This window comes from Scardinius erythrophthalmus (assembly GCF_964197995.2).
Source record: "Scardinius erythrophthalmus genome assembly, chromosome: 25".
Lineage (NCBI taxonomy): Eukaryota > Metazoa > Chordata > Actinopteri > Cypriniformes > Leuciscidae > Scardinius > Scardinius erythrophthalmus.
The window spans coordinates 7,949,017-7,975,814 of record NC_138245.1 but is presented as its reverse complement, the minus strand read 5'-3'; the positions used below and the strand labels follow the sequence as shown (position 1 = coordinate 7,975,814).

Below are 26,798 nucleotides of genomic sequence, written 5' to 3'. Positions count from 1 at the left end.
CTCAATTCATGTGGATTAGTTTTATGATCTCTTTATAAGCTTTTTGAAGCGTCAAATTGGTAGTTCAGAAATCGCTCAAATTTCATTAAAAATATGTTTATTTGTGTTCTGAAGATGAACGAAAGTCTTACGGGTTTGGAAAGACAGGAGGGTTTGTAATTAATGACATAATTTTCATTTTGGGTGAACTATCCCTTTAAGGTTTTGTTAAAATCCCTGATACTATAAGCAACACCAAAAGCAAAACTAACTATATAATAGGCCTATATATAATATGTATAAAGCCACTAGCCACTAAAGCCAAAAGAATGGAGTCATAACACACTGTGAGGTGTAAGACCGTTACATACTGTAATTGTGAAAATGAACTTGATCTCACAGCTCAGTTTTCACAGTTTACCAACACGACTTCCCAGAGCTTCTTAAAGATGTCATGAGGATTGTCCTATTATCAAGAATCAAGGTGTCATTGACCAGTCGTCTGTGAAGAGTACAAACATTGATCGGTCGTCTGTGAAGAGTACAAACAGGCCCTCATATCGACCAAGCAGTCTCTTCTCTAATGCTCCAGTTGAACTGGAATCAGGTTTTATCCTCGAATCTGTTGCACTTGTGACAAAAAGTCAAGAGCTGCAGTGACTAATGTGAAGAGTAGGACGCCGTAGGACATCGGCTGACAAACTGTGGGCTTTGTGTGTTAATTGCTTCATGTAAGCTGTGAATCTGTGATAGCTACAATGACTCAGTCTCTGAACTACAGGGAAGCTCTCGAACAGACAATGTAATATCGGAAGATTGCCACTGTGATGAATGGTTCTGGGTCAGTTGATTAACAATGATTTATCACAGCCAAAGATGGAAGAATAGTCTCATTATTTCACTGTCAGTCAGATCTCTCTTTGCTATGGTTGGTAATATGTACAGTAGATTGAATGTAGATCGATGGCTGTTTGTATTGAGTGCGTATGTCAGCTGGTTGGCCTCCCCAGAGCATTCTGCCCCTCTCAGCCTAACAATACGCCACATGCAGATGATTCAATGTGTTAACATGCTAAATCTGCTAAGCTAGGAGCAAAATGTCCCACAATTTTACATGTCATTAGTTTTTGACAATATCACCATTTCAACCTGATAACAGAAATATGCCATTTTATTCGTTTATTTTTTGCTTGAATTTATGATATTGCATTATCGTTCCTAAAACAATTTATTTTTATTTATTTTTTACAATTGCTAGGACCAATTTCCCAATACTTGGTTCATTTTAAAAACTCTTCACACAGCGAGCACAACTATGTGGGCTAAACTGTGGATCTTTTATCATTGTTTTGGCACAAAAGGCATTAAATGACAACATCTTTAATATTACATAAATTATTTACTCACTCGAACAAAACCACCACCAAAACTCCATGTACCGACACGCCAATTTGCCCATGTTCAAAATACATACTCTATTCATCAAAACTGTTAACTTAAGTTCAAAACCTAACATAATAGAAAACTGAAGAGGACAGCAATATGCCAGATTTCAACAGTAATACCATATTGAAATACATTATCAATCTAAAAAAAGAATATACTATCAAAAGAATTAGATGTAGCTGAACACCTACACAGCTGTTAGACTTTCAATTTCATTACCATATAGAAAAAAGGGGGAAACATTTTTTTTTTCTAGGAGAATTATTTTGTACTGTAATGTAAACATGGATAATGTAACGTAAACTGCAGTGAATTGCAAACAGTTGAGAGTGTCATTCTTGTTTTGTAAAGAAATGTTACATAATAAATTGTTGTGTAATGCTGCCTGTTGTCAGTGCTTTTTTATGTCATTGTTTTATGAGTGACAGTCTTTTTGTTATGTTTGCTAGTTTTATGGAAGAGTGAGTTGATTTGAGACATGTACAGGTATGAAATGTCTTGGTAGTTTTAAAGCATTTTGCATATGAAATGAACTGCCAAGCTGAAAGTTGGTAAGGAGAACTGTGTGAAGAGTTTTGAAAAAAGTGAACTTAGTATTGAGAAATGTGTCCTGGCTATTGTAAAAAAAAAAAAAAAAAAAAAAAAAAAAAAAAAAAAACAGAAGTGATGATGCAATATAAAAATTTCACGCATATATATATAAGACAATGTTCTGACAGAAGGAAATGTAACTTTTCAAAATGAAACATTTTATAAGGTTTTAAAAACAAATACATAGGCTATACTGTATGGTAATATTAAACTCTTTTTTGCTTTGATTTAAAAAAGGTCACACAGTGTTGTGTATTATTATTCATATAAATATTATTATACCTACAAATTATTTATAATTTCTTTAAAAAAAATCTACACATTTTAATAATGTTATGAATTTAAGTAGGCTTATATTTTTTCTTACACAAATTGTAAAGAATTTCTTGGGATATTTAGTTTCCCTCATTTAATTGTTAATAAACAAAGATTATTAAATTACAGTTTACATTATTTTTCCGTGTAATAGTACTCCAATAACCTGTTTTATTTCATTCTTTCTACTTCAAAATTTTAAGTTTAATGCAATGTTACTTTCTGTTTCTTTGTAATTATTTGTAAAAAAATGCCTACAATTTCTGAGTGAAAATGGTAGATCCTACACCTTATATAAATATATATTTTTTTACATATATTTGTGTGTGTGTGTGTGTGTCATGCCCTGAGGGCATTGGCAGTAATTCTCTTCATTAAATGCCACTGGCAAAGCATCACGACTGTATGAATCACATCACAAAGAAAACACAGCAGATTCATAAGTTCATAGCAGTGCAGACTCGTGTAATATGAAATAAAATGTCATAGACTCCAGCTTCACAAGCTGTGGCTTTATTGACCACACAGACACATCACACGGAAGCAAAATTTCTAACACAGACTATGTGAGACCTCGTGATCACATACACATAGTGATACGCATAATGATGAATTACATCCCTCTTTCTAAGCATAGTATCAAAATACAAAACAGGTTTAAACTCTACAGCTGCGATTTACATGATCAGAATTCTTCTTCGCAATGAACATTAGTTCCCTTTCGTGGTCACTCCGAGTTACGTCGGATGACGAGGTTTCGCTTAGAAAGCCTCTCACCTTCGAGTATACAAAACGAGCCAATGGCAAGAAAATGCCATGGGTCTGCGGAATTTGCATAGCGTAAGTCCGCCCCACGTCGTGGGTATATAAGGAAATACGCTGGCAATGATCGAGGCTCAATGATCTCAGTGTGGGTAGAGTCCCCTCTGCCACACCCCAATCTATCTCTTCCTAAAAAACGGGATACTTTGGCTGGTGGCCAGGGTGATCATATGGCATCCGCAGCCGCAGTAACGCTGCTCGGATTGCTTCATATGAGACCGCTTCAGCTTTGGCTTCGCGATCGAGTCCCGAGGTGGGCATGGCAACACGGCACGCTCCAAGTCCCAGTGACTCCAGCCTGCCGTCAGACCTTCACCCCGTGGACGAACCTCAGTTTTCTACGGGCTGGAGTGCCCTTAGAACGAGTTTCCCTGCATGTTGTTGTATCAACAGATGCCTCCACCACGGGCTTGGGCGCTATGTGCAATGGACATGCTGCCGCGGGCTCCTGGACAGGACCCCAGCACCTTTGGCATGTCAATTGCCTCGAGTTGCTGGCTGTACGTCTCGCCCTGCACCGCTTCCGTGCGTTGCTCAGGGGTCAGCACGTACTACTCCGATCAGACAATACCGCGACAGTAGCGTACATCAACCATCAAGGTGGTCTGCGCTCCCGCTGTATGTCGCAACTCGCTCGCCACCTCCTCATATGGAGTCAGAAGCATCTGAGGTCGCTTCGAGCCATTTATATCCCGGGAGACCTGAACCAGGCGGCCAACGAGCTGTCTCGGCTTCGGCCTCTCGCTGGAGAATGGAGACTCCATCCCCAGAAGGTCCAGCTGATTTGGGATCAGTTCGGGGACGCACAGGTAGATCTGTTTGCCTCTCACGACTCGTCCCACTGCGACCTGTATTATTCCCTGACCGAGGGCACGCTCGGCACGGATGCACTGGCGCACAGCTGGCCGCGGGGCCTACGCAAGTATGCGTTCCCCCAGTGAGCCTTCTTGCGCAGACCTTGCGCAAGATCAGGGAGGACGAGGAGCAGTTCATTTTGGTTTTCCCGTATTGGCACAACCGGACCTGGTTCTCAGAACTAGTTCTCGCGACAGCTCCTCCCTGGCTAATTTCTCTGAGGAAGGACCTGCTTTCTCAGGGACGGGGCACCCTATGGCACCCTCGTCCCGATCTTTGGAACCTACATGTGTGGCTCCTGGACGGGACGAGGCAGGTTTGAGTACCCTACCACCAGCGGTGGTGGCTACCATCACTTCCGCTAGAGCATCGTCCACGAGACATGCCTATGCGTTGAAGTGGAACCTCTTCGTCAACTGGTGTTCTTATAAACATCAAGAACCCACGAAATGCCCGATCAGTGTTGTGCTTTCCTTCCTGCAAGAAGGGTTGGAGCGAAGGCTGTCTCCCTCCACCCTGAAAGTGTATGTTGCCGCTATTGCCGCACATCACGACGCAGTTGATGGTAAGTCTCTGGGAAAGCACGACCTGATCATCAGGTTCCTGAGGGGAGCGAGGAGACTGAATCCTCCTCATCCTCCCCTCGTACCCTCTTGGGACCTCTCAGTGGTTTTAACTGCCCTGCAGAGTGCTCCCTTTGAGCCTCTGCAATCAGTGGAGCTTAAGTTCCTGTCAATTAAGACAGCGCTCCTGGTTGCATTGGCCTCCATCAAGAGGGTAGGGGACCTGCAGGCATTTTCGGTTGACGAAGCGCGCCTGGAATTCGGCCGGCTAACTCTCACGTGATCCTGAGACCCCGGCCTGGATATATGCCCAAGGTTCCTACCACACCCTTTCGAGACCAGGTAGTGAACCTGCAAGCACTGCCCTTGGAAGAGGCAGACCCAGCCTTGCCACTGCTCTGTCCAGTACGCGCCCTTCATGCCTACGTAGACAGAACGCGGTTTCAGAACCTCAGACCAGCTCTTTCGCTTGCTCGCCATTCCTCTCCACGGACGGGATACGTGCGATATTTTCCTCAGGTGAGCCTAATAAGCCCTGAGTCTCCTCCAGCACTTTCGACGTCAATGCCAGAGTTATGCCACCGGCAGCTTTCGCGTTTGGCTAGGTGTCTCCATGTGCATGGTTCCCCCTCTGGGCAACCCCCACATGTGTATTTCCACTGTAAGCCTCTCTGAGCATGTGTCTTTCCCTCGGCAAGCCACCTTGCCACCCCTGGGGTTGAAATATTCCACCTGCGGCTGGACACCCCAGTGATACTCCATATGCAGCCTCTTTGGGTCGTATGTGTATTCTAAGTCCCCCCCCCCCCCTTCGGGCTGGGCATAATTGCATATTTCTGCTGAGATATGCTTCCCAGTGTACCTTGGTACTCCTGTGTTAAGTAGGACTCCTTCGTCCGTGCTAGTTTCACGACAGGGAGCTCAGACTTACGCAGGGCACTGGAAGACAGCCGAGGTGGCGTGATTAGACTGGGGACCCCATTCGTCGTCATCCGACGTAATTCGGAGTGACCACGAAAGGTAACGTCTCGGTTACGTACTAAGCGAAACCCCATTCGTCGTCATCCGACGTAACGTCTCCGTTCCCTACTCAGGGAACGAGGGTTACATACATAACCAAGATGTTCACTCTTTTGAATCCCATACCACACCAAGGAAAGTGGTTCTCTGTAATGGAGAAAGCACACTCTTCTTGGCATTGAGTCTCAACCCCAATTTCATCATGTGAGCGAGGACGACATCTCGATGCCGAACTGCTAACTGCTCTGATTCCGCCAGAATCAGCCAGTCGTCGATGTAGTTCAGAATGCGTATGCCCAGCAGCCTGAGCGGGGCCAGAGCTGCATCTACGCACCCGATATTGGTATTCTTTGCCCCCGAAAGAAAACCTCAGGAGCTTCCTGCGCTGAGGGAGGATGGAGATGGAGATGTTTGGCATGGAAGTATGCGTCTTTTAGATCTATCGTTACAAACCAGTCCTCGGACCTGATTTGAGTCACGACCTGTTTAAGTGTCAACATCTTGAACTTGAGTCTCTGGACTGTACGATTCAATTGTCGAAGATCTAGTATAGGACGCAACAACCCCCCCCCCCCCATCCTTTTTTGGAACAATGAAGTAGCGGCTGTAAAAACCCGATTCTCTGTCGGGTGAGTACACCTGCTCTATAGCCTCTTTCGCTAACAGAGCTTTCACCTCTTGCTCCACCTCTTGCTCCACCCCGTTGTAGCGTGGTGGACGAGAACCAAACTGAATTCTGTACCTGCTCTCTACTATCTGCAGGACCCACTGAGATATATTCTGTAGATTCTTCCACTCTGTCAGATAATCTACTAAGGGTACCAGTCTCTCAAGTCTGTCCTCTGGTGTAACTGGAACAGCCACTTCGGTGGCCTACTGGCAGGAACCAAACGAACTGACTGTTTTTGAATCCCCCTCAGAGGGTGCGATTTTGACTCAGCGTCGAGTTGACACTGAGCCATGTGATCACTGGAGACCGCTGCGCCCCGAGGCACCAAGGGTGACGGTGTTGGCAGAACGGCCCCCTGAGGGCACCGAGATGAAACGGGCATTACTATACTGAGGTGTACAGCGCTCCCTGGTTGGGTCTGCCCTCAGCGGTCTGATGCCAGTGGAGTCAGGACCTTTTCTGAGCCAAAGCCTTCTTAGCTTGAAGAACGGTCCTCAGATCCGGTTTCTGCTTTGAAGGCTTCGGCTGAGAGTGTCGGCCAAGCCCCCATGATTTTTGAGGAGCACGGGAAAGACGGGACAAATATGGCTTATTCCACGGTCTCGTCTAATTTGCTTTTAGGACAAGCGCCCCTTTTCTCGGCCGGCCACTCAATATTTAATTTTGCCACTGCCACTTCCAAACATAAGATACAGACAGTAAATCGTGTGTATCCCCACCCGTTAAATAGTTCAGGCAGGGAGAAGCACACAACTTAAACATCTCTTTCGCCATAATATACTTTGAAATGCTTGTGAACAGACAACAGTAAATAGACAGACAATTTTGACACAGAGCGTTTGCTGAGGCACAGAAGCTAATGCCGGTCAGACCGGATGTGCTTTTATCCTTTCCTGGTCGTGACGTCATCCGCCCATAACGCTCACTCTCTCCATTCGACTAGTTGACATACGTGCTTCAGCCGCAATCACGCAGGGGCGTTCCCAAAGCGTCATCGCAAGTTCCCTCGAAAGGGAAATATATATTTATTTAATGTTGTCCGTGTTATATTTCATCTGCAATAATGTTGTTGTTTTTAAAGATCCGTTTGGCCATTAACTTTTATGTTAATGCATTTCTCTCCGATTTGGTAGGAAATGAAATGAAATGTGGAGGATTTTAACAGTGTCAAGATGATTGACAGGCTAGTTTACTGTGACAGGACGCGGCAGAGAGTAACTGACAAAGATACAATTGTATGACGTGATAGTATATCCCAAAGCTTGAATAAGTTTAGGACAATAGTTTGAAGCACTCAATTGCGAGTTGCGACCATTTTCCCCTTTACATTTATGGAAATCTGTTCACACTGATAACAGATCACAAAATCTTTGAGCTCACCTACTGTAGAACAACCCATGCTCCAAACCACCTGCTCGAATTGAGTGTTGGGAACTTCAACCTTATAACTTCAGAGTAAAGTACAGGAACGGCTAAGACAACCCGGCGTATTACATGTCTCGTCACCCTGTTTCTACACCCCACAGCCCAGTTCTTCAAAGAGTGCACTCACTCATTCACACTAATTCCTGGGGTTCTAAACACTTCTAAAATATAAAAATATAAAAGCATCAGCAGTTAACTCACTGCCCAGCCTAATGACGACCTAATCCTCAAATTCTCTAGAACTGTCATTCCGCCTTCATTAGAGCACCAACTTCTTCAGTTGACTCATGAATCCCATCAGGACATTGTGAAAATAAAGAGACTCCTAAGAGAGAAGGTCTGGTTCCCTGACATGGATGAAAAAGCTGAAGTTATGGTAGCAAACTGTCTTGCCTGTCAAGCAACACACCTGTGACACATTCTGAGCCATTGCAAATGTCTAGGCTTCCTGAAATGCCTGGCAAGAAGTCAGTGCTGATTACTATGGTCCGCTACAAACAGGTGAATACATACTTGTCATCATAGATGAATATTCACACTACCCAGTGGTAGAGGTTCTTCAGTCCATCACAGGCAATGCTGTGATCCCTGTAATGGATAAAGTTTCCTCAATGTTTGGCATCCCAAAAGTAGCGAAGATAGATAATGGACCTCCCTTTAAAAGCAATCAGTTTAGCAAATTACCTTGTACCTTGGATTTCATCATCCTAAAATCCCACCATTTTTGACAAAGGCAAATGGTTCTGCTGAAAGATTTATGCAGCCCTTAGGCAAGGCGTTCTGAGCATCAATGTGGTTCCTAATGCACATGTGCGGTAAGCATGCACAGTGTGAACAATACGTGGCAACATGTCAGGTGCGTTTGTAATGCAGAAAACGTAATGTAATTCAGTAAACAAAGACATTAGTTCAAATCTACACCATGTGTGTCTGTGTCTTCTTTAACAGTTCGCACATTAAAATCTACACCAAATAGCTGATGTTTCTCACCTCAGTGATTATTCAGCGGCAGATCCTATTTTTTTACACCTCCAAAAATAGTATGATTTTTGAAGTGTTAATTAAGTGTGTGTAAGGATGTGTTTCCTGCATTTACAGTTCACCCACACTTACAGTGCACTAAACACAGAATGACAGTTGTAATGTTATCAAAAAGAAAAGAGTCATTGAGAGGATTGAGAGTGTTGTTGTCAGCTGATGCAAACTTGAAAAAGAATGGCATATGGTTTGATGAAATAAAACTTTAAAATCACTGGAACATTTCCACTGCACAGGTTCTTTATAGTTTACAAGATTCTTCAGATTATTAAAATGTTCTTCACAATAAAAAAAATAAAAAAATAAAAAAAGGTTATTTTAAGAACTGTTCACTGAAAGGTTCTTTGGTTCTTCGGTGGCATCACTGTGAAAACCCCCGTTTGGAACCTTTATTTTTAATTGTATGATAATATTCATGATACTAGAGTGATTTTCTGATTTTGTTTTTTATATTCAAAATATATGGTCTAATATAATATAATGTAGTATAAGTTGCTGCATGTAAGTTCTAACATAAGATTTTATTTTTTTTATTTATTTTTTTTTACTCTTCTCTCTTTGAGTATATGTTCTAGTTAGTAGAGTGAAGCGGATGCATATGTGGAATCTCTGCCACTAAAGGCCTATTTATACTTCTGCGTCGAACTGCCGCTGTAGCTACGTCGTAGGCTGTGTGTAGCGCGCGTACCCTACGGCGTACCCTGACGTGCACCTCTCCAAAAATGTAACGACGCGTCAATTCTACGCGGACACAAGTGCTGTGATTGGTCTGCCAGAACCCCTCCCTCGGGGTTTCACATGCTCCCTAGGTGCGCGTCAACGCGGACAACGACACAGAAGTATAAATTAAAACCAACACGTTGCCTACGGCGTATAGGCTCCGGCGTAGGTCCGACGCAGAAGTATAATGAGGCCTTTAGGCCTTGTCCACACGGACACGGGTATTTTTATAACCGTGACTTTTTGTACGCGGTTCGGCCGTTCGTCCACACGGAAACGCAGTATCAGGTCACTGAAACCGAACATTTTTGAAAACCCCTGCCAGGGTGAGGATTTTCAGAAACGCCGGTTGCAGTGTTGTCGTGTAGACAGTAAAACCGGGGTTTTTGCTTCTGATTCAGGCTTCTGATTGGCCAACGTGGCTTTACGATTAGGGTTGTATCGCCGCCTGCTGGTGTGACATGCTCTTGACAGCGCTTGATAGCGTGTTTTTGCGTTTTCATGTAGGCGGAGATTTCTTTAAACCGAGCATGCGTGGACAGGATTTTTTTTTTAAACGAAGGAGGAAAAACTCTGGTTATGAAAATCCCCGTGTCCGTGTGGACTAGGCCTAAAATTTCCCATTACCTGATCCATAAAAAAAGTAACATTCTTGCATATTTAAGGGAATTCTAAAGGAATATGAGCTTTAGACTTGATTTTTTAAAAATAAATGATGTAATAAATTCTCGATTTTCATGTACATTTTACAGAGATTCAGAGTGAAATTTTTAGTGAGTCGCTCTGCTTCAAAGATAATTGAGGATGCAAAACTGAGTTTATACATTTTTGAAAAACATGAGTCATCCAATTCTCTTTGAAAAAGATGATAATTACTGTCCAACTTTATTAATATAACAGCACCTACCAGTTCACGTGACAGCTTAGAAATTTAATGGCAGTCACCAAACCAAAGCTAACAAATAATTACAGCCATATCAAACTTGTGGTAAAAAATGTATTTGCTGAATCAACCACGTCATTTTTGCTTTGCTTTGCGCTCATGAGTGTCACGACTCATGTTTCACGGACACATATTGTTCCATATTGTAAGTGCAATGCTGTACCTAGATATACAGGGCGAGTTTGCTATATCACAACACTGCAGCTGGTTATATGATTCAAAAGTTAAAATGTATTAGTTTACAAAGCATACATTATGGTAAAAGTCATACCATGCAGTAGCATTGTGACTCTGCAAAAAAATACATTTTTATGAATTGATAATCTGCTAATGTAATAATAATTTATGTAAAAATAAATAAAAGTTGATGGTATTTTACTGCCACTGGTGTTCAGCTGAAACTGCAGTCAATTGTAGGTACTTTTATGGTGATGCTTCAGTTCTTTTTGCCCTTTTTGGAGCTTGATATTCTCAGTCCCCATCCATTTTAGTTCTATGGAAAAGATCAGCTTGAACAATAAGCAAAACATCTAACTTTGTTTTTTTTTTACGACTTGGGTATGAGTAAATAATGCAATTCAGTCCACTATTCATTTATGATTTGTAATGATGAGCTCAGTCAGATTACGCAAGTCTACAATCTACAATCTGTGCTTAATTACTCCTTGAAATAAAAAAAGCATTTCCTTTGAAAAAGGGTGACGCAGACTAACATATGTCCCATGTAAAAGTTGTTGGCATTGCAACGGTGCTCACCTTCAAATGAGTAATCAAATGAGTTTATCTGTTTCAACAATAGGCCAAAAGTCCAGATCAAATCTATTGTTTGCTATTCAAGGACTGAAGATAATCTGTATTAGTCTAAATCAACGGTGTCCGTAAGAGATCCGTACAAACACAGCAGGTGGCTTTTGAGGGACGCTGAAATGGCAAAATGCCTCTGAGAGACAGGCGCTGAAATATGGCAGATGACTGCTGTTTCATCGTAGCTCAGATCTGAGCAATGAGTTTCTTTATGACTGGATGCACAGAGAAAAACAACATTTAATAAGTTCTGTGACAGATTAGTATAAAGCACTTTAATTAAAGAAACACTTTCATTAAATCATAAATCTCTCTTGTCCTGAACTAACATTTCAAGGCGCCACTGAAAGAGATAAACAAGCGAGACAGGGAGCATCAAGCATTCGTTACATTCATTTACACTAAGCAACTAAAATGTCACATTATTCGATCACATTATTTTAGTCATGTCTTAATCACATATGAGACTGGAGAGGTAATCTGAGCTGACAGACTATGTGGTTAAGAGTTCAAAATAGCTGAACATTTTCTCATACTCATGCTGTTTCATGATCTTTCTTTCTTCCTTGCAACAAAAGGCAATAAAATAGTGTTAGAGCCTGTTTTGTGATAAAAGTAGTCTTACATGATAGTCTGTGTGTTACGCCAACTCCTTTTTATCAGCACCTGTACGTGGACCACAGTCAGATTTACGTGTCACTGACGTCTATTTAGATCATTCTGCACACATGCAGATATCTGAACTGTGTTGAAATTCAACCAAATTCAGAAAAGGAACATCACACTATTTGAAAACAGGTAAAACAATGGAGAAATACTGGTTTTCTTGGGTTAGCCTATATCAAATATATAGGATATATGAAATCCAAAGTGATGTATATGATTATTATTATTATTAGTAGTAGTAGTAGTAGTAGTAGTAGTAGTTGTTGAAGTAGTGTATTATATAATGCAGGGCCATAAACATGATGCAGCGCACTTTGATTGATGAAAAATTGATAAAAAATCCTATAGACAACTCGATAAAGAACCTCACGCATATCTAGGTGGAAAACAATAACAAATTTTAAAATCCGGACAAATTTTAAAACACTATCATACATCATGCTGACTTTGAAAGTGATTGCAGGAAAAAACAGTTCAAGTCTGAAGATAAAAAACAAATTGGAGTAGTGACCATCATAATGCCAGACTCTATCTGTTCAACTTTGAATTGTTTGATTTATAGCTTACCTGTTCTGTATCTAGTTTTTGCTTTCATCATAGCAGAAAGGTTTGAATGGACAAACAACACTTATATTATCTTTAAATAACTTTTAAAATCTAGTTATTTTATTATGACATTTCAGCATAATCTATTTCGAGGACAGTATAACCTTTAGAAATACCAAATGGCATATCCATAAATCCCGCAGGAACAGTTTCCCTCACAGGCTTTTAAATCTACCTAAAGTACCCTTGATGCAAATCTCATTCAAATTTCAGTGGCTTACCAGAGACAAAATACAAATAAACAACTTGTGAGAAGGAAAAAACATTTCATAATAACTTAAACTATATAATCACATTATAATATGTACATAATATATAGATTCAATTAAAATAGCATATTGGCAGTACTTCAAAGAGGTTATGCCATTATGATTGACATTTTGCTCTACATATTTGCCCCTGATTGATCATTAACATACACTTTTTCTCATTGGCTAATGCTTATGACTCATATTTCCATGCACTTTGTGCCTGTTTATTACATGCACCTAAGAGAACATACTGCGTCTAAACCATACGATGAACACTTGAGTGTTGTTTTCGTATCGCTCCTGCCTAAGCACTTTGACTGAATACAGCCATTCAGAGTGATTATGCTGTTTTTGAAGCAGTCTAAACCCAACGGCCAGATTATCTTCACAATGAAATAGATCTCCTGGACAAACTGTTGGCAAAGCACTATTACTTGGTTTACACACTGCAGGTGCAGCTTTCCTGATTTCATTTTAATTTGAGCAATAACAGTCTTTTTCTTTTTTCTTGTGAATAATTCGGCCTTTCATTTAAAAGAATGTTTTAATGCCATGTTGTAATTATTAAATGATAACCTGGACGTTCTACTAGCTGTTCACGTAATTTGACTCAGAATTATGCATTTCTATGGCAACACTACTAAGACCAAAATGAATCATGTAATTTAAGTAATAAATAGTAGCCTGGGTTTCCCCATACTGCCTTGCTCGCAGCGCGATTTTATTCACGCTGCTAGGCAGTCTGGACACCATGGACCAAATTTTCCCCTGAAAAAGGGAACCAATCACAGAACGGGGAGGGAGCAGCAAGACAATGACGACACCGAAGCAGTTTGTTTATATCTATGGATCCAACATGGCATCAGACTCGACGTTACCTTCTACCATCATGTTTATCTTGCACAAACGGTAATATTCGCTAAACGCCATCGTGTACACCATCGTCTTTTTCCTCTTTCCGAATTTCTGTCACTCTACATACGTCATCTGGTATAATTGAAGCGATTGGCTATGAGCTACATACAGGCGCATTTGATAGACATTCATAGCGCCCAATAAACGGCTCTGGGCATTCGTAAACCACGCCTCAAATACGAGAAAATGAATACGTGGTTCCCAGACCAAGTCTCAAATGAGACTTGGTCTGACGTTAGCCAGGCTAAATAAATAGACAAAACAAAAGTCATTATGCATAAACTTAGACATTATGCAAGTGTAACAGAGGCCAACTAGTAAAGAGCTGGGCAGTTAAACCTCACTCCCCTGGCCTCAAGAGGCACTTTAGCGACTGACGTTAGAGGCTGTGGGCCCTATTTTAACAATCTAAGTGCATGGTCTAAAGCGCACAGCGCAAGTGCATTTGGTGCGTGTCCGAATCCACTTTTGCTAGTTTAATGACGGCAAATATGTTCGCCGCGCCTGGCGCATGGTCAAAAACGGTTGTCCCTATTCTCATAATGAGTAATGGGTGTGTTTTGGGCGTAACGTGCAATAAACCAATCCGAGTCTCAATCTCCCATTCCCTTTAAAAGCCAGTTGCACTCGCACCATGGCGGATCGCACCATGGCGCCATGGTGCCATGGTGAATGTGCATTTTGAATCCGCCTATAGGCGCACATTACTAACGCACCCTTTAAATAACAAAAAAAATATTGCAGTTCAGTTTCAGTTGGTCAATGGTGCAGTCTATTTCAGTTGCCTCAAAATAGCAACAATGCGCCTGAACACACCTTGTTTTCAGACCAGCACACATGGGCGCACAAATAGGTGTAAATGCATTTGCTATTTAAACAACGTGGCGCAGGACGTGAAAATGATAACTGCGTCGGAAAAAATGATAACTGCGTCGGGCTGAAACTAGCAAAAAACGCTTGTGTTGTGCCTGGTGCTGCATTGCGCTGGTTGTATGATTGGGCCGTGTCTTTACCGTCCTTTTTCGTGTGCCCACCTCCCATGCTGATGATGCTGGTTTGAATCCCACTCTGAGCGGTGTGAGTATTACGCTGGCGCCATGATCCGGATGGGAGGGAGGTTTAGGAGGGTGAGTGTAACAGAGGCCAGCTACTGTAGTAAAGAGGCCTTGCTCTAAGCGACGTCACGTGTTTTTTAGGCCAAACCATTTTTTGTCACATACAGCAATCTCCTCACTATCCGCTAGTTGCCTGTCCCCTGAACACACTGTAAAAAAAAAAAAACGTGGTCTCTGTAGACAGCTCAAATAACAAATAACAAAGAATAGGGAAAAGGAGAAGGAACGCGCAAAGTCACGAATTTACATCGGAAAAGCGTTCAAAAGGTGGCGAGAACTCCGCCGGCAGAAGGGCTTCCAATCCGAAATTCAGGTGGCTCTGTTTTTGCTGGACAGGTGTGTATATCCAGTTTGTTTTTTCTAAATGGTCCATGACTGTTTCAGGAAGCACGGAAGGGAGGGGGGTGGGGGGACGGGATGAGGAGGGTGGGTCGAGCTAGCCTCCGTTTTGTTTAACAATACTTTGAATGTCAACAAAAAGTGACGTCACCCAACATCGCTTAGAGTACCTTTAAGAGACGCTCTAGTGACTGACATTAGAGACTGTGGTCTTTGCCGTCAATGTTAGTACGCCTGCCTCCCATGCCGGTGACACTGTTTTGAATCTTGCTTAGAGCGGTGCGAGTAAGACCAGTTACATAGGCCTGGTTATTGAATTTTATATCATTAAACTGTATTGTATGTCTTTTATTTTCAGATTATTCTCGCATTATTAAGATATTAACAATATAAACTAAGTATTGATCAAAAATGTTACAAGATGCTGCTATTTTAAGTATATCTGCATGACAGTGAGGTGGTGCAAGTTGAAACTTTAAGAAAATTCAGTTTAACTACGGGTTTTATAAAGGCGTGAATACTTTTTACAAGTCGAATCTCGTGATTACAGTAATTCTGACATGACGTAAACGCACCTTATGTTGGGAATAGCATGCTACCATAAAATCCTTGATGCAGTATATAGTATGTACAGTATATCATTACACTGTATGTGAATCTTTGTTCAGCGCTTAATTCTGAACACCAAAATAGTTTTTGTTCCACTGTGACCTGGAGCCAAAGAAAAAATACTGATAAACATCTATAATATCAGTAGTGCTATTTTACAAAAATGTGTTTAATCATAATACATGGCATTTACTGCCCACTAAAAATGTTCTGTGGTCCTATGAACATCTTGTAGAGGGTCTCTAAAGATTGATTATTATTAAGACAAGTCGACATCATCTTTTATTATGATGAATGGGAATGCTAAAAGATTTCGGCACCTTGAATTAAAGATGTAACATGATGAGGTCATGCCAAAATAATGTAACATGCATACCACTGATTGAAACGTTTATCAAAGAATTATATGTACTGTTTTTCTTTTCTTTTTTTAAAGCATATAACATACAGTTCCCACTGCACAGTATTTGAAGTAAAGTAGTATTCCATGCCAAACATTACAGTGACAAACATTGGTCAATAAAAAGTCTTTGTTTGACTGCTCTGGGTTTATTAGATTTAGATCGGTGTTAGTGCATGGCAACTCTTTAATGAGAACTGAACTGAAACCAGTGAACCAATTGAACAGTACCAATTGAAATCACTACACCTTGTTCTTATATTAAAAAACACATGTAAGGACTTTTCGCTGAATAATGAGCCAGAAAAAAAGAAAAAGGTCATATGTACCCTTGCAGTCATAAAACGTTTTACAAGTGGCCCCTTGAGTCTCAGTTTAGACAAACAGTTTCAAATCATAAAATAAACTGAAACTTTCATTGAACCATTGAAGTGAAATATTTCACTAAGACCCTGAACTTGGTAATAATGTTAAATATACAATGAAAACGTCTGGGAATACAACATCTGTAAATGCAGCAGAAGAAGACGCAAAGAAAGAAGAAAAGGCCTTACGTGTGGATTCCTGTGCAGTAGGAGGGGAGTGTCACACAGGTGTGTCTGTTCTGCAGTTCTGTTCACAATACTTCAGTTTTATATTCGAGGTGAAAGGTTTTAGACTTCAAACTCTGAACCACTCATTTCAGTGACGCTGATCCAGTCACATGGTAAGAAAGTCTTGATGTAAACAATAAGAGCATGCTGTCCTAAACAGTTCACAAGAGATGCCAAGGTGTTACAGCGATTGGCTGTAAAAAAATGTATGTATAATTGTTACTACACAGAACTTTTAGTTGTCACACCATAAGTGATCTAAAACAAACCTCTAAAAACGCTGAAAATTGTAAACGAAATGGCTTTTTAGTTTGACTAAATTTTAGTCGAAAAAAATGAATGCCTATTTTATTTCAAATTCAAATTTCTTCTTAATTATCAACATGAGCAAAACTTTGCTGTAAAAACTGTTTTACATTATCTTTAGCAAGTTAAAGGCTTTTTAGTATATACTTTTAAAAATGTCCACTTTCAGATTGTACATGCACATGTGTCTTGATCATTCATACATCAATTTAAACAAAAATAAATATCTTTTTAGAAAAGTAACTTGTAAGTGAGGAATCTAAAAATATCATTGTTTTACATTACATAATTATTTCATCTTACTTTTTTGGCCATGTAAATACAGTAACAACAGCCCGGTCTCACTCCAAAACGTCACATACTGACGCGTCTTGACCAAACGGCAATATACGACGAAAAGGGTACCCCTAAAACGTCCATATGAGACGAAGACATAAGCGCACCAGCGCACCTCTTAGCGGTACCCTAACGCATACCTAAACCTACCCATAACCCGAATAGTCACGTTTTAGGGGTACCCTTTTCGTCGTATATTGCCGTTTGGTCAAGACGCGTCAGTATGTGACGTTTGGGGGTGAGACTGTGTTAGTAACAACATCTGCAACAAATCGGATATTTTCATTCAGTTTGGTCCCTGAAATATATTTGAGATGTTTTTTTTTCCCTCCTTGAGTGTGGGCTCCATATATCATCATAGCATATGGGCCATTAAAGCCTGATGTATCAAATATGATACAAAACATAAAAAAACGCAAACCTACATTGTCTAAACTAAAGGTTCAATAAACTGTAGTATTTAAAAAAAATAAAAAATAATTGACATGATATTGTATTTTCCTATTTCAGGCTTAACAGGGTTAAATTGCTGGTAATTGGTCCCTTGCCATTACTTCCATTAAAAGATATTTGTTATTTGAATTGGATTTTTAAATAACTCTCAGTTCTCAAATAATATTAAAAGATCGGGGCAGTTAGCGGTATGTATAAAGCCACTTTAGTCTGTATAATTTTAGCCTCAAGTCTGTCAAAATTCTAAGAATGACATAATTTTACTCTTATTCCTAAACTTAAGAAAAATTCTTAAGTGTGATTCATAAAGGTTCCTACAGTAAGTGTTAAGACTTGGCCTCAGCTCGTAAATCATTTAAAAGTGCTGGAGAGGTCTCCTAACGTAGTTAGGAGTAACAAGATGGCAGCAGAGAGGACGTGGCCACGCTCTTTTCAACGAAAATATGATGCATTGAAGTTGATCAAATGATAAATAAAGTTTAATAATCAAGGTATTCTTTTTGTAACTTACCTTTAAGCAATTTTATAGCAATGAAATGAAATGAAAGTAATAATTATATTTTTGGCAACTGGAAAAATGCAGCAGTGCACCTGTGATGACTCTGGCCCTTCAGTCACAAGTTAGCAGGCTCGAATAGCACTATTGTGGCACTGACCACACCAAATATACAGTAGTGGCCAAAAGATATGTGCGGAGGTTTTTTTTTTTTTAATGACCCTACAAGTTTGCCAAGTTTGCTTAAACCATCAAATTATGAGGAAAATATATTTATATGTATATTTTTTAAATATTTTAAAATATGAGGGAAGAACAAAACACTAAACTTAGTGAAGATATTTATCTGACAAAATTATTTCAAGTCACCTTTATTTCTACAGTTCTTTTTACAATGCAGATTGTTTCAAAGCAGCTTTACAGAGATAACAATTTAGTCTTCCTTGCAGAACTTACGCTAAAGCTTTCATTTCCATTGTAAAAAAAAAAAATCATTAGTTATCTATTTAGTTCATTAATATATATAGCAGCTTTGGAGAAAACAGTCATGTCATCGTCCAGCTCAGTTCAGTTCTCATATAATGGTGTCAATGCATGCAGATCAGTATTGTTGAATATTAAATGACAAAAAGGGCAAACAACAGCTACAGGTTTTAGAAAAACTAAAAAGCTCAAAGGAGAGAAAAAAAATCATACATTGTCTGCAACATATAGTAATTTATTAATATTTCATTGTCCTCTCTTGTTTTTTCATGTGTTCATAATTTCTTTGTATGACAGCCTGACTAAATTATGTCTGTACAATTTGGAATGTTTCTTTGTGTTATCAAAAATAAACAATTGGCTCCAGGCACAACTACACAATACGCTTACAAAATCTTTAACACATTTTTAATACTATTTGAATAAAGGGTGAATCTGACAATTTTCCTTTGCCTCACTTTTCCACAGGGGATTCCACAGCATCATTACTAATTTGTGATAATTTTGCACAATGCAAAGCAATTAAAAAAAATTATATTAAAGTTTCAGTGTCATTAATTAAATTATTGTATTATAATTACATTAATTTACTGGTGTCAGCAGTGACCTCACCCTTGCAGGCTCACTATTGGCTTATAGTGGTTGAGGGCGGCCATTATTGGTTGACATTATTGTAGTCCTTAGTTTGCAGCTCTTAAGTCCCACTTCAGTCAGCACTTAAGAATCAGTCTTATACTTTACTGAAAGTTGCTTTTAGCCTCTTTATAAAAGTATCCTACTCTTAGAGAAGTCCTTCTCTTTACTAATTTTTTTTTTACACTTAAGTCAAAGCTTAAGACTATTCTTAATGGCAATTCTTAGAAGTTTTATACATATGGGCCCAGGTCTTTATAACCACATTATACACAACAGCTTGCAAACAATTTTGTCGCCATCTGGAGGACAAGCTGAAAATGTCACACTCTCATCATAGTGTCTGACAAATATTGACAGCAAACATTTTCTTGACACAACTAGGTGGCCTTCAGAGTGCATTTATACTTATGTACATTTTAGATTAAAATTACATGTATTAATTTAGCATAAAGTATAGCTTTTATCAAAAGGAATTGCAAAGGATATTTAATAAAAAAAAATTAAAAAGAATCAATAAAAAATCTAGGACATAACAGGTTGATTTCTTCATTTGACTAAAGGTTTGTTGTGGGTTGTGGCATTTTAAGGAAAAAAATAAGCAGATCATTACCATAATCTGGGTATTGCACATCAAGTCTATAGATTAAAATGTTGCATTTCAATTCAAAACAAACAAGAAAAATATTAGAGGCATAACTATGCAGTTTACTGAGACAGAAACTGCCATTCATTTTGGAGGGTAGTGGGCAAATGGTGCGTCCTCACTTATCTTGCCCTGTTAAAAGAAAAAAATAAAATCATTCAAGTTACAATAAGTTACCATATTATATACTCCCAACCATAATAAGGTTTTTAAAGTCATGAGGATATTTGATAGATATATGCATACTGTTTAAAAGTTTGAGGTCAGTTATATATATACACACACACACACACACACACACACACACACACACACACACACACACACACACACACACACACACACACACACACACATATATACATTAGCATGGTTTCCACAAAACTATAGCGCAACTTTTTTCAACATTCATAATAATAAGAAATGTTTCTTTAGCACTAAATCAGCATTTTAGAATGTTTTCTGAAGGGTCATGTGAAAAAAGTAATGATGCTGAAAATACAGCTTTGACATTACAGAAATAAATTACTTTTTAAAATATATTAAAACCGAAATCAGATATTTTAAATATATCACAATTTTACTGTTCCCTTTTGTGGTCACGACGAGTTACATACGTAACCCCTAAGTGCACCGTTTCTACTGTCTTTTTGATCAAATAATTGCAGCCTTGGTGAGCATAAAACACTTCTTTCAAAAACATAAAAAAAATCTACCCCAAACTTTGAATGATGATTATAATATATATATATATATATATATATTACTAAATTGTTATTTATTTATCCACTCATTTATTTATTACATATAGATGCAAGAAATACTTAAAGGGCCAAATACATTATAATGTCCAGTTTGTGAAGATTGTTTGTAAGAAGATCTGAGCCCATTTTGCTGAAGGAATTTTGATTCTAGACTATTTGGTTCAAAAGTCATTGGCTAAAACATATATGAAATTGTGAACTGACTGACTCCAAATCATAGTATATTGAGAACTTTACCATTAGTGTGATAAACCTTTTACCATGGACTGCCAAAAATTTACAGCCAGAATAAAATGCAGAATAATAAGGAAACTTTGGTGTTTGTACAGAACCACTTCACTTGAGACTCACCATTGATACATCATCAAGCCTCTCAAAATGTGACCTTCTGGAGCGAGCAGCCTTCACTATCACAACCACAACAACTACAGCCATCACAATGCAGAAAATACACAGAACTGCAATGAGCCCTGGATTTACTGCCACATCTTGTCCTTCTCTGTCTCCCTGAGCTATAAAAGACAGAGATAAATCAACCACATTAATATATAAATCAACAAACACAGAGGTATACTTGAGCCGATATGAAACCAGAAATGATGTGCTAATACAGCACAGCACTGGAAACTGTGCAAATGACCTTGATCTTGAGTTATCTTAGTCTATACAGTATTTATGTTGAATATTGTACCTGTGACTGTGCTGTTTGGTTTTTCTGAAAATATTTCAGTTGAGTTAGCAGCGGTGATCGCAGATTCGGACGTTGTCAGAAGAGATTTCTGGGGCATCGAAGTAGATTGTGAAGAGGTTGTCTGAGTGTTGTTTGTAACATACGTTGTTGTTTGTTGAATTATGATTTGTTGTGTTGTAGTCAGTGTCTCAGAAGTATCTCCAGAAGTCATGTCAGTGGGTGTCTGGGTTCTTGGACTGTTAGGTTCTACTGTCTCTGTAGTTAGTAAAAAAGTGTTATTAATACATAAGTTAATAATACATTGTGCTGTGATATGTAAATCTGGTTTGAAAGCCATGAATCTGTAGTAGTTCTACAGTGTATTACAGTTAACCCAGCTAAAAAATAATTGTTCTGAGAATGTTTTCCAAAAAAAAATTGGTAATGGGAACGTTAAAAATTCCAGTTTTCTTAATGTTGGTGGAACGTTTTATTTAAAAAAAAATTCTTTAAAATCCCTGTGAACCGGAATTTTGCCCCGTTGACTTTTTTCTTTAAAATCCCCGTCAACCAACTTTACTTCTGTGTTGTGACATATATTCATGTGAAACTGAATACTGAATAGAGGCAGGGTTTTATTTTAGCCCACCTCTTCTCCATCCCTTGCTCATGGCAGACTGACAGTTGGAGGGGAGTGGTTAAGGATATTCAACCCAAGCCATCAAACTGAAGTCATCAGAGAAGGAAGAGTGGAAGCAAATTTTCTGATTTTGATTAAAGATTACCACAACAAAAACATTTTTTGCACAGATTAATTGTTCACCACAAGACTAGTAATGTGCGCTAACAAAGTAAATAGGATCAATTTTGAATTCATGACGACTTTAAGGTTATTATGATGTTCCTGAAACATTCTTTCAACTTAATTTTTATAACAACTCAATGTTGATTTGTAACATTTCAAGAACTATTTCAATAAAAATGTCTAGTTTCCTTAATGTGTAACAGTTATTTTCTGTTTTGTTCTGTGGTTCGGTCTGTGTTTTGGTTTCCCAGTTTGCCTGCCTGTGTTCCCTAGTTAATTTACCTTGTTTGTTAATTAGTTCCTCACACCTGTTTCTGTTCACATTGATTACTCTCAGGGGCGTAGTTTGTGGGGGGGTTGGGGGGGAGATAACCCCCCCAAAATTTAAATCTATGCATTACAACCCCCCTAATATTTATACCATGATCACATGAAAAATATGCAGACCCAAACTTCAACCCCCCCAATGTTCAAACCAAATCTACGCCCTTGATTACTCTCCTCATATATTTAAGCCCTGTGTTTCCTTAGTTCCTTTATCTGGTCTCGTCTGTGTTAAAAGTGATTGTGTTTACTCCTATGATCTCCTGAGTTTTCCATTGTGGATTTAAAAAAGACTGTATTTGTTGCTTAGGTCCTTCATCGTGCGTGTTACTACAACAATTATTGACAGAATACCAGACCAGTCTCCAAGACAAAGCATGCCTGCCAGTGACCAGTCCCAGAGAGGATTTTGCCGCATTTGTGGAGTGGGTGCTGGTGAATAACAGATCAGCATTCACCATCTGCTCCACTGAGGACGACATCACCAGCCCCACTCCGGACCCAGAGCCCAGCCAGTCATCACCCGGCTGCACGGACATGATGCTTGAGCTGAGTTTCAGAGTGTCCATCCAGCTTCCCGCTATGTCTCCAGCTGTCGATCCCGTCACTCTACCTGGAACCATCGGTCTTATGGCTCTACTGGGCTCCTTTGTCCCTCCGGCTCCACCTTAGTCAGACGTTGCTCTGCCTGCACCTCTGTGCTCCATCTCTCCAGTCCTTCGGCCCCATCTAGTTCAGCCTTCCCTCCAGCTTCACCTTGGCCCTCAGTCGCACCGGCTCTACCTCAGCCCTCTGGCACCCCGGCTCCAACTCAGACAGTTGTCACTCTGGCTTTGTCTCGGCCTTCAGGAACATCATGTTGCCCAGTCTCGATGGCTCTTCGCCTGCGCCCAGGTCTTCATGTGTATCGACTCCATCTCCGTCCATCATCCCCCTGGTGTCAACAGCCAAGTCGCCAGCATGGCTTCTCCCTCCTTCGACTCTGCCGTGGGACATCCTCCTTGCTGCCTTGTGGGTCACCGTCTGGCTCCTCCTGCTCTTTGCTCCTCCCTGGCTCCTCCCACCACCATTCATCCCTCCCTTTTCTTTTTGACTATCATCGGTGCGAGGATGCGCCTTCCGGAAGGGGTGAGCTACTGTAACAGTTATGTTCTGTTTTTTTCTGTGTTATTATCATGGTATTTTGGTTTCTCTGTTTGCCTGTCTGCCTGCCGTGTTAGCTAATTAGTATCCTTGTTTGTTATTTAGTTCCACACACCTGTTTCCGTTTACATTGAGTACTCTTTTTGTGTATTTAAGCCCTGTGTTTCCTTAGTTGGATTTAATAAAGACTATATTTATTACTTATCATTTTTGTCATGCATGTTACTGCAAACATTTGTGACATGTTAATAGAACGTCACATGCCAATAAACCCTTGGCAAACTGCAGTCCATGATGTCATACTTGTGAGTATAAAGGGGGCGCTTCAATACTTGTCAGCAATATTTTTGTCTGAAGGAGACATGCAGGCAGGTTCCCCTTCTCAGGGAACCATGGTTACGGTCTTGGATTTACATGAGGAACAAATAACCACTCTGCCATGCCGTGGGAATGCCTGCCTCACTAGGTGGAATATGCACAAGCATAGTAGGCATAGCATACATGGACTCAACAGATTACTTTAGCCGGAGTCAGAGCGTCAACCCAGGGCGCATCCATAAAAAGACGTACATAAACTGTCAAGTGGTAGCATCCCCTAAGCCATAATCTCCCATAAATATAGAAATTATTCATGCTTCTATGTCTTTGTAACCAGGGAAGTCCCGGCCTATACAAACACTAAGGTATATTAGAGCCTAAAATTAAACCTGAAATGATGTGCTAATACAGCACAGCACTGGAAACTTTGCAAATGACCTTGATCTTGAGTCAATCCAGTGTTTCTGTTGAATCTTGTACCTGTGAGTGTGCTGTTTGGTTTTTCTGAAAATGTTGTTTCAGTTGAGTCGACGGTGGTGATGATTTGTTGTGTTGTAGTCAGTGAGGTATCTTCGGTTCCTCTCATCTCAGTGGATGCCTGGTTGTTGACTGTCACTGTATAAAGTATAAAGTATAAAGGTGCTCAGTGTAGGTGTTAAGGCCTCTGCAAAGAGGTAAACTAATCAAATAGCCAGATTCAGATTCAAGTTAATGAAATAGTTCCCCCTAAAATGATAATTCAGTAGTTATTTACTTGCCCTAATGTTGTTCCAAAGACAGTGGAATACAAAAGGAGACTTTATTGAAGAATATTTGCACAGTTATAGAACAACTCTGCCCTACAAAGGCAAAAGACCTTAACTCGCTAGAGTGTGGAACTGAGAAAAATGACTTTAAAGATTGTTAGTTGTCCCGCCAAATGAATTATAGGTAGGACACTGGAAATCTGGCAATTAGATGTTTTAGTAGCCTAATGAAGATTATCTACATAAAAAAATCTTGAGCTCAAACTTGTACTTATGACCACTATTTTAAAGTTACTGTACTCTGCCTTGGCATGACTTCTTTTTGCTGTCAATACAAAGGCAAAATGCAGTAACTTCCGCATTATCAATATTTAGATCACCATAAACTAAATCATTAAACAAAACCTGTATAAAATCTAGTGATCATGGCATTTATTTTGTATGATTTACAATTACTTATATCCATTTACTTATTGCTATACTGTGCTTTGGTTGCATTCTGATGGCATTAACATTAGACATGACTAAATACCTCCATAGGTATATTAGTCCAGCATTGGCTCGACCGTGTGTAAGGGCTCTTTCACACCTACCTTGTTTGGTCCGGATTTTCGGACTTTTCAGTTTGACCCGAATCAAAATTACAAGTGTGAAACCTCCCCCGGACCACGGTCAGGACCAAACAGACGAAATTTAGTCCGACGAAAAGAGGTAGTCTCAGTCCGGATCAAACTGAACAAAGGTTTGGGTGGTTTAGTGTGAAAGCATTTTCTGTATGGTTCAGACTTTCAGACCATTTACAGGAAGTTCCGGTCGTTCCCGCTTAGCCTAAACTACTGAAGAAGAATATTTATGTGCAGATCTGTCAGTCCTGCCTACAGCGTTTCTTCCAGCTGATTCACACGCATGCACGCACGCACACACACACAAACATATTTGTCCTGCGTCCTGCCGGCGACGATAAGATGTTCGCACAATGAGGACACTCATTTGGCGAATTTGAACTAGCCTCGAGTATAATTGGTGCTGCAGGGAGTAATGCCATAATAATAAAAGTAATTTTTAAAAATAATAATGAAAGTGGCAACGATATGCATCTCATTCTTGTCAAAGTTACCCACCAAACTGACAACACGCTGAAGTCAGAAGTCAATGCAGCCCACATAGATGATGACGACAGGATGCAAGTACGTCATGTAAAGTTCTTTAGTGCGCTTGCATAATTGCAATGAGAAACCAAACCAAAACTAACCGAATGTATCAAAACATGAACTTTGCTTCGGACCTTGATGTGGACTTTCAGGTGTGATAATGCCCAAGAAACAAATGATGTTTTATTAACAAAGTTCGGGAGGAGCACGTTCAAATAATCAAGCAATCAATCAATCAATCAGCTCATCAAACAATTACCATGTCTACCCTATCAGCATGAGAGGAAGCATATATATTCACTCTGTCAACTCACCTAACTTCCTTGACAGTTTCAGCATCCCTCCACCACCCCGACTCCTCACTCTTGGCTTGTTCTTTCACAGCCAGGAATACGGGGGGAGTACTCTGGGTTCGGGGCGAATACCGAGCCCGGAGCCCTCTCCTCGGACAGCACGCCAAATACGCATTTATTCTATCTGACTTATTTGTAAGTGTGAACTCGTGAAATATGTTTCTTCAGCTGAAGGCGCCGGCGAAGTTTTGGCACTCTGCCAGCTAGATGCATGAGTGTTTCAACCAGGTCCGGTACCCGAACTGGGTGAGGCAGGGCTTTACTTCTTTGTTGTATTCATCTGCTAGTGCTACGGCATGTGTAACATTTTTCTGTCAACTCTCCATATATCCTTCGCAATCGATATCGCACGCCTGTCGATGCAGCGGTTTCAGACCTTCAGGGGCGTAGTTAGAGATAACCCCCCCAATATTTAAATCTATGCATTAACCCCCCCCCCCCATATTTATACCATGATCACAATATCAGGAGGCATACCCAAACTTC

General features: G+C 40.0%; 2 protein-coding genes across 3 annotated transcripts in view; one reads left to right on the top strand and one right to left on the bottom strand.

The window, feature by feature from the left end:
* pole4 (polymerase (DNA-directed), epsilon 4, accessory subunit) overlaps positions 1-26,798 on the top strand; it is a 349,858-nt gene that overhangs the window by 32,837 nt on the left and 290,223 nt on the right. The gene's annotated exons all lie outside the window — the stretch shown is intronic.
* Positions 19,615-24,657, bottom strand: cist1 (colon, intestine and stomach enriched 1). The gene is made up of 4 exons (XM_081357454.1): positions 24,543-24,657; positions 21,494-21,748; positions 21,154-21,314; positions 19,615-20,170 (listed from the first exon to the last, which is right to left on the bottom strand). The coding sequence occupies exons 1-4, from the start codon at positions 24,646-24,648 to the stop codon at positions 20,123-20,125; spliced, it is 570 nt and encodes a 189-aa protein (XP_081213580.1). The 5' UTR covers positions 24,649-24,657; the 3' UTR covers positions 19,615-20,122.

Coding starts and splice junctions, on each gene's coding strand:
- cist1 (XM_081357454.1), bottom strand. CDS start 24,648: ATGAGAGGAACCGAAGATACCTCACTGACTACAACACAACAAATCATC. Junction 21,315..21,493: donor ACCAAACAGCACAGTCACAG/GTACAATATTCA, acceptor TGTCTTTTATAG/CTCAGGGAGACAGAGAAGGA. Junction 20,171..21,153: donor GGCTTGATGATGTATCAATG/GTGAGTCTCAAG, acceptor TTCTTTTAACAG/GGCAAGATAAGTGAGGACGC.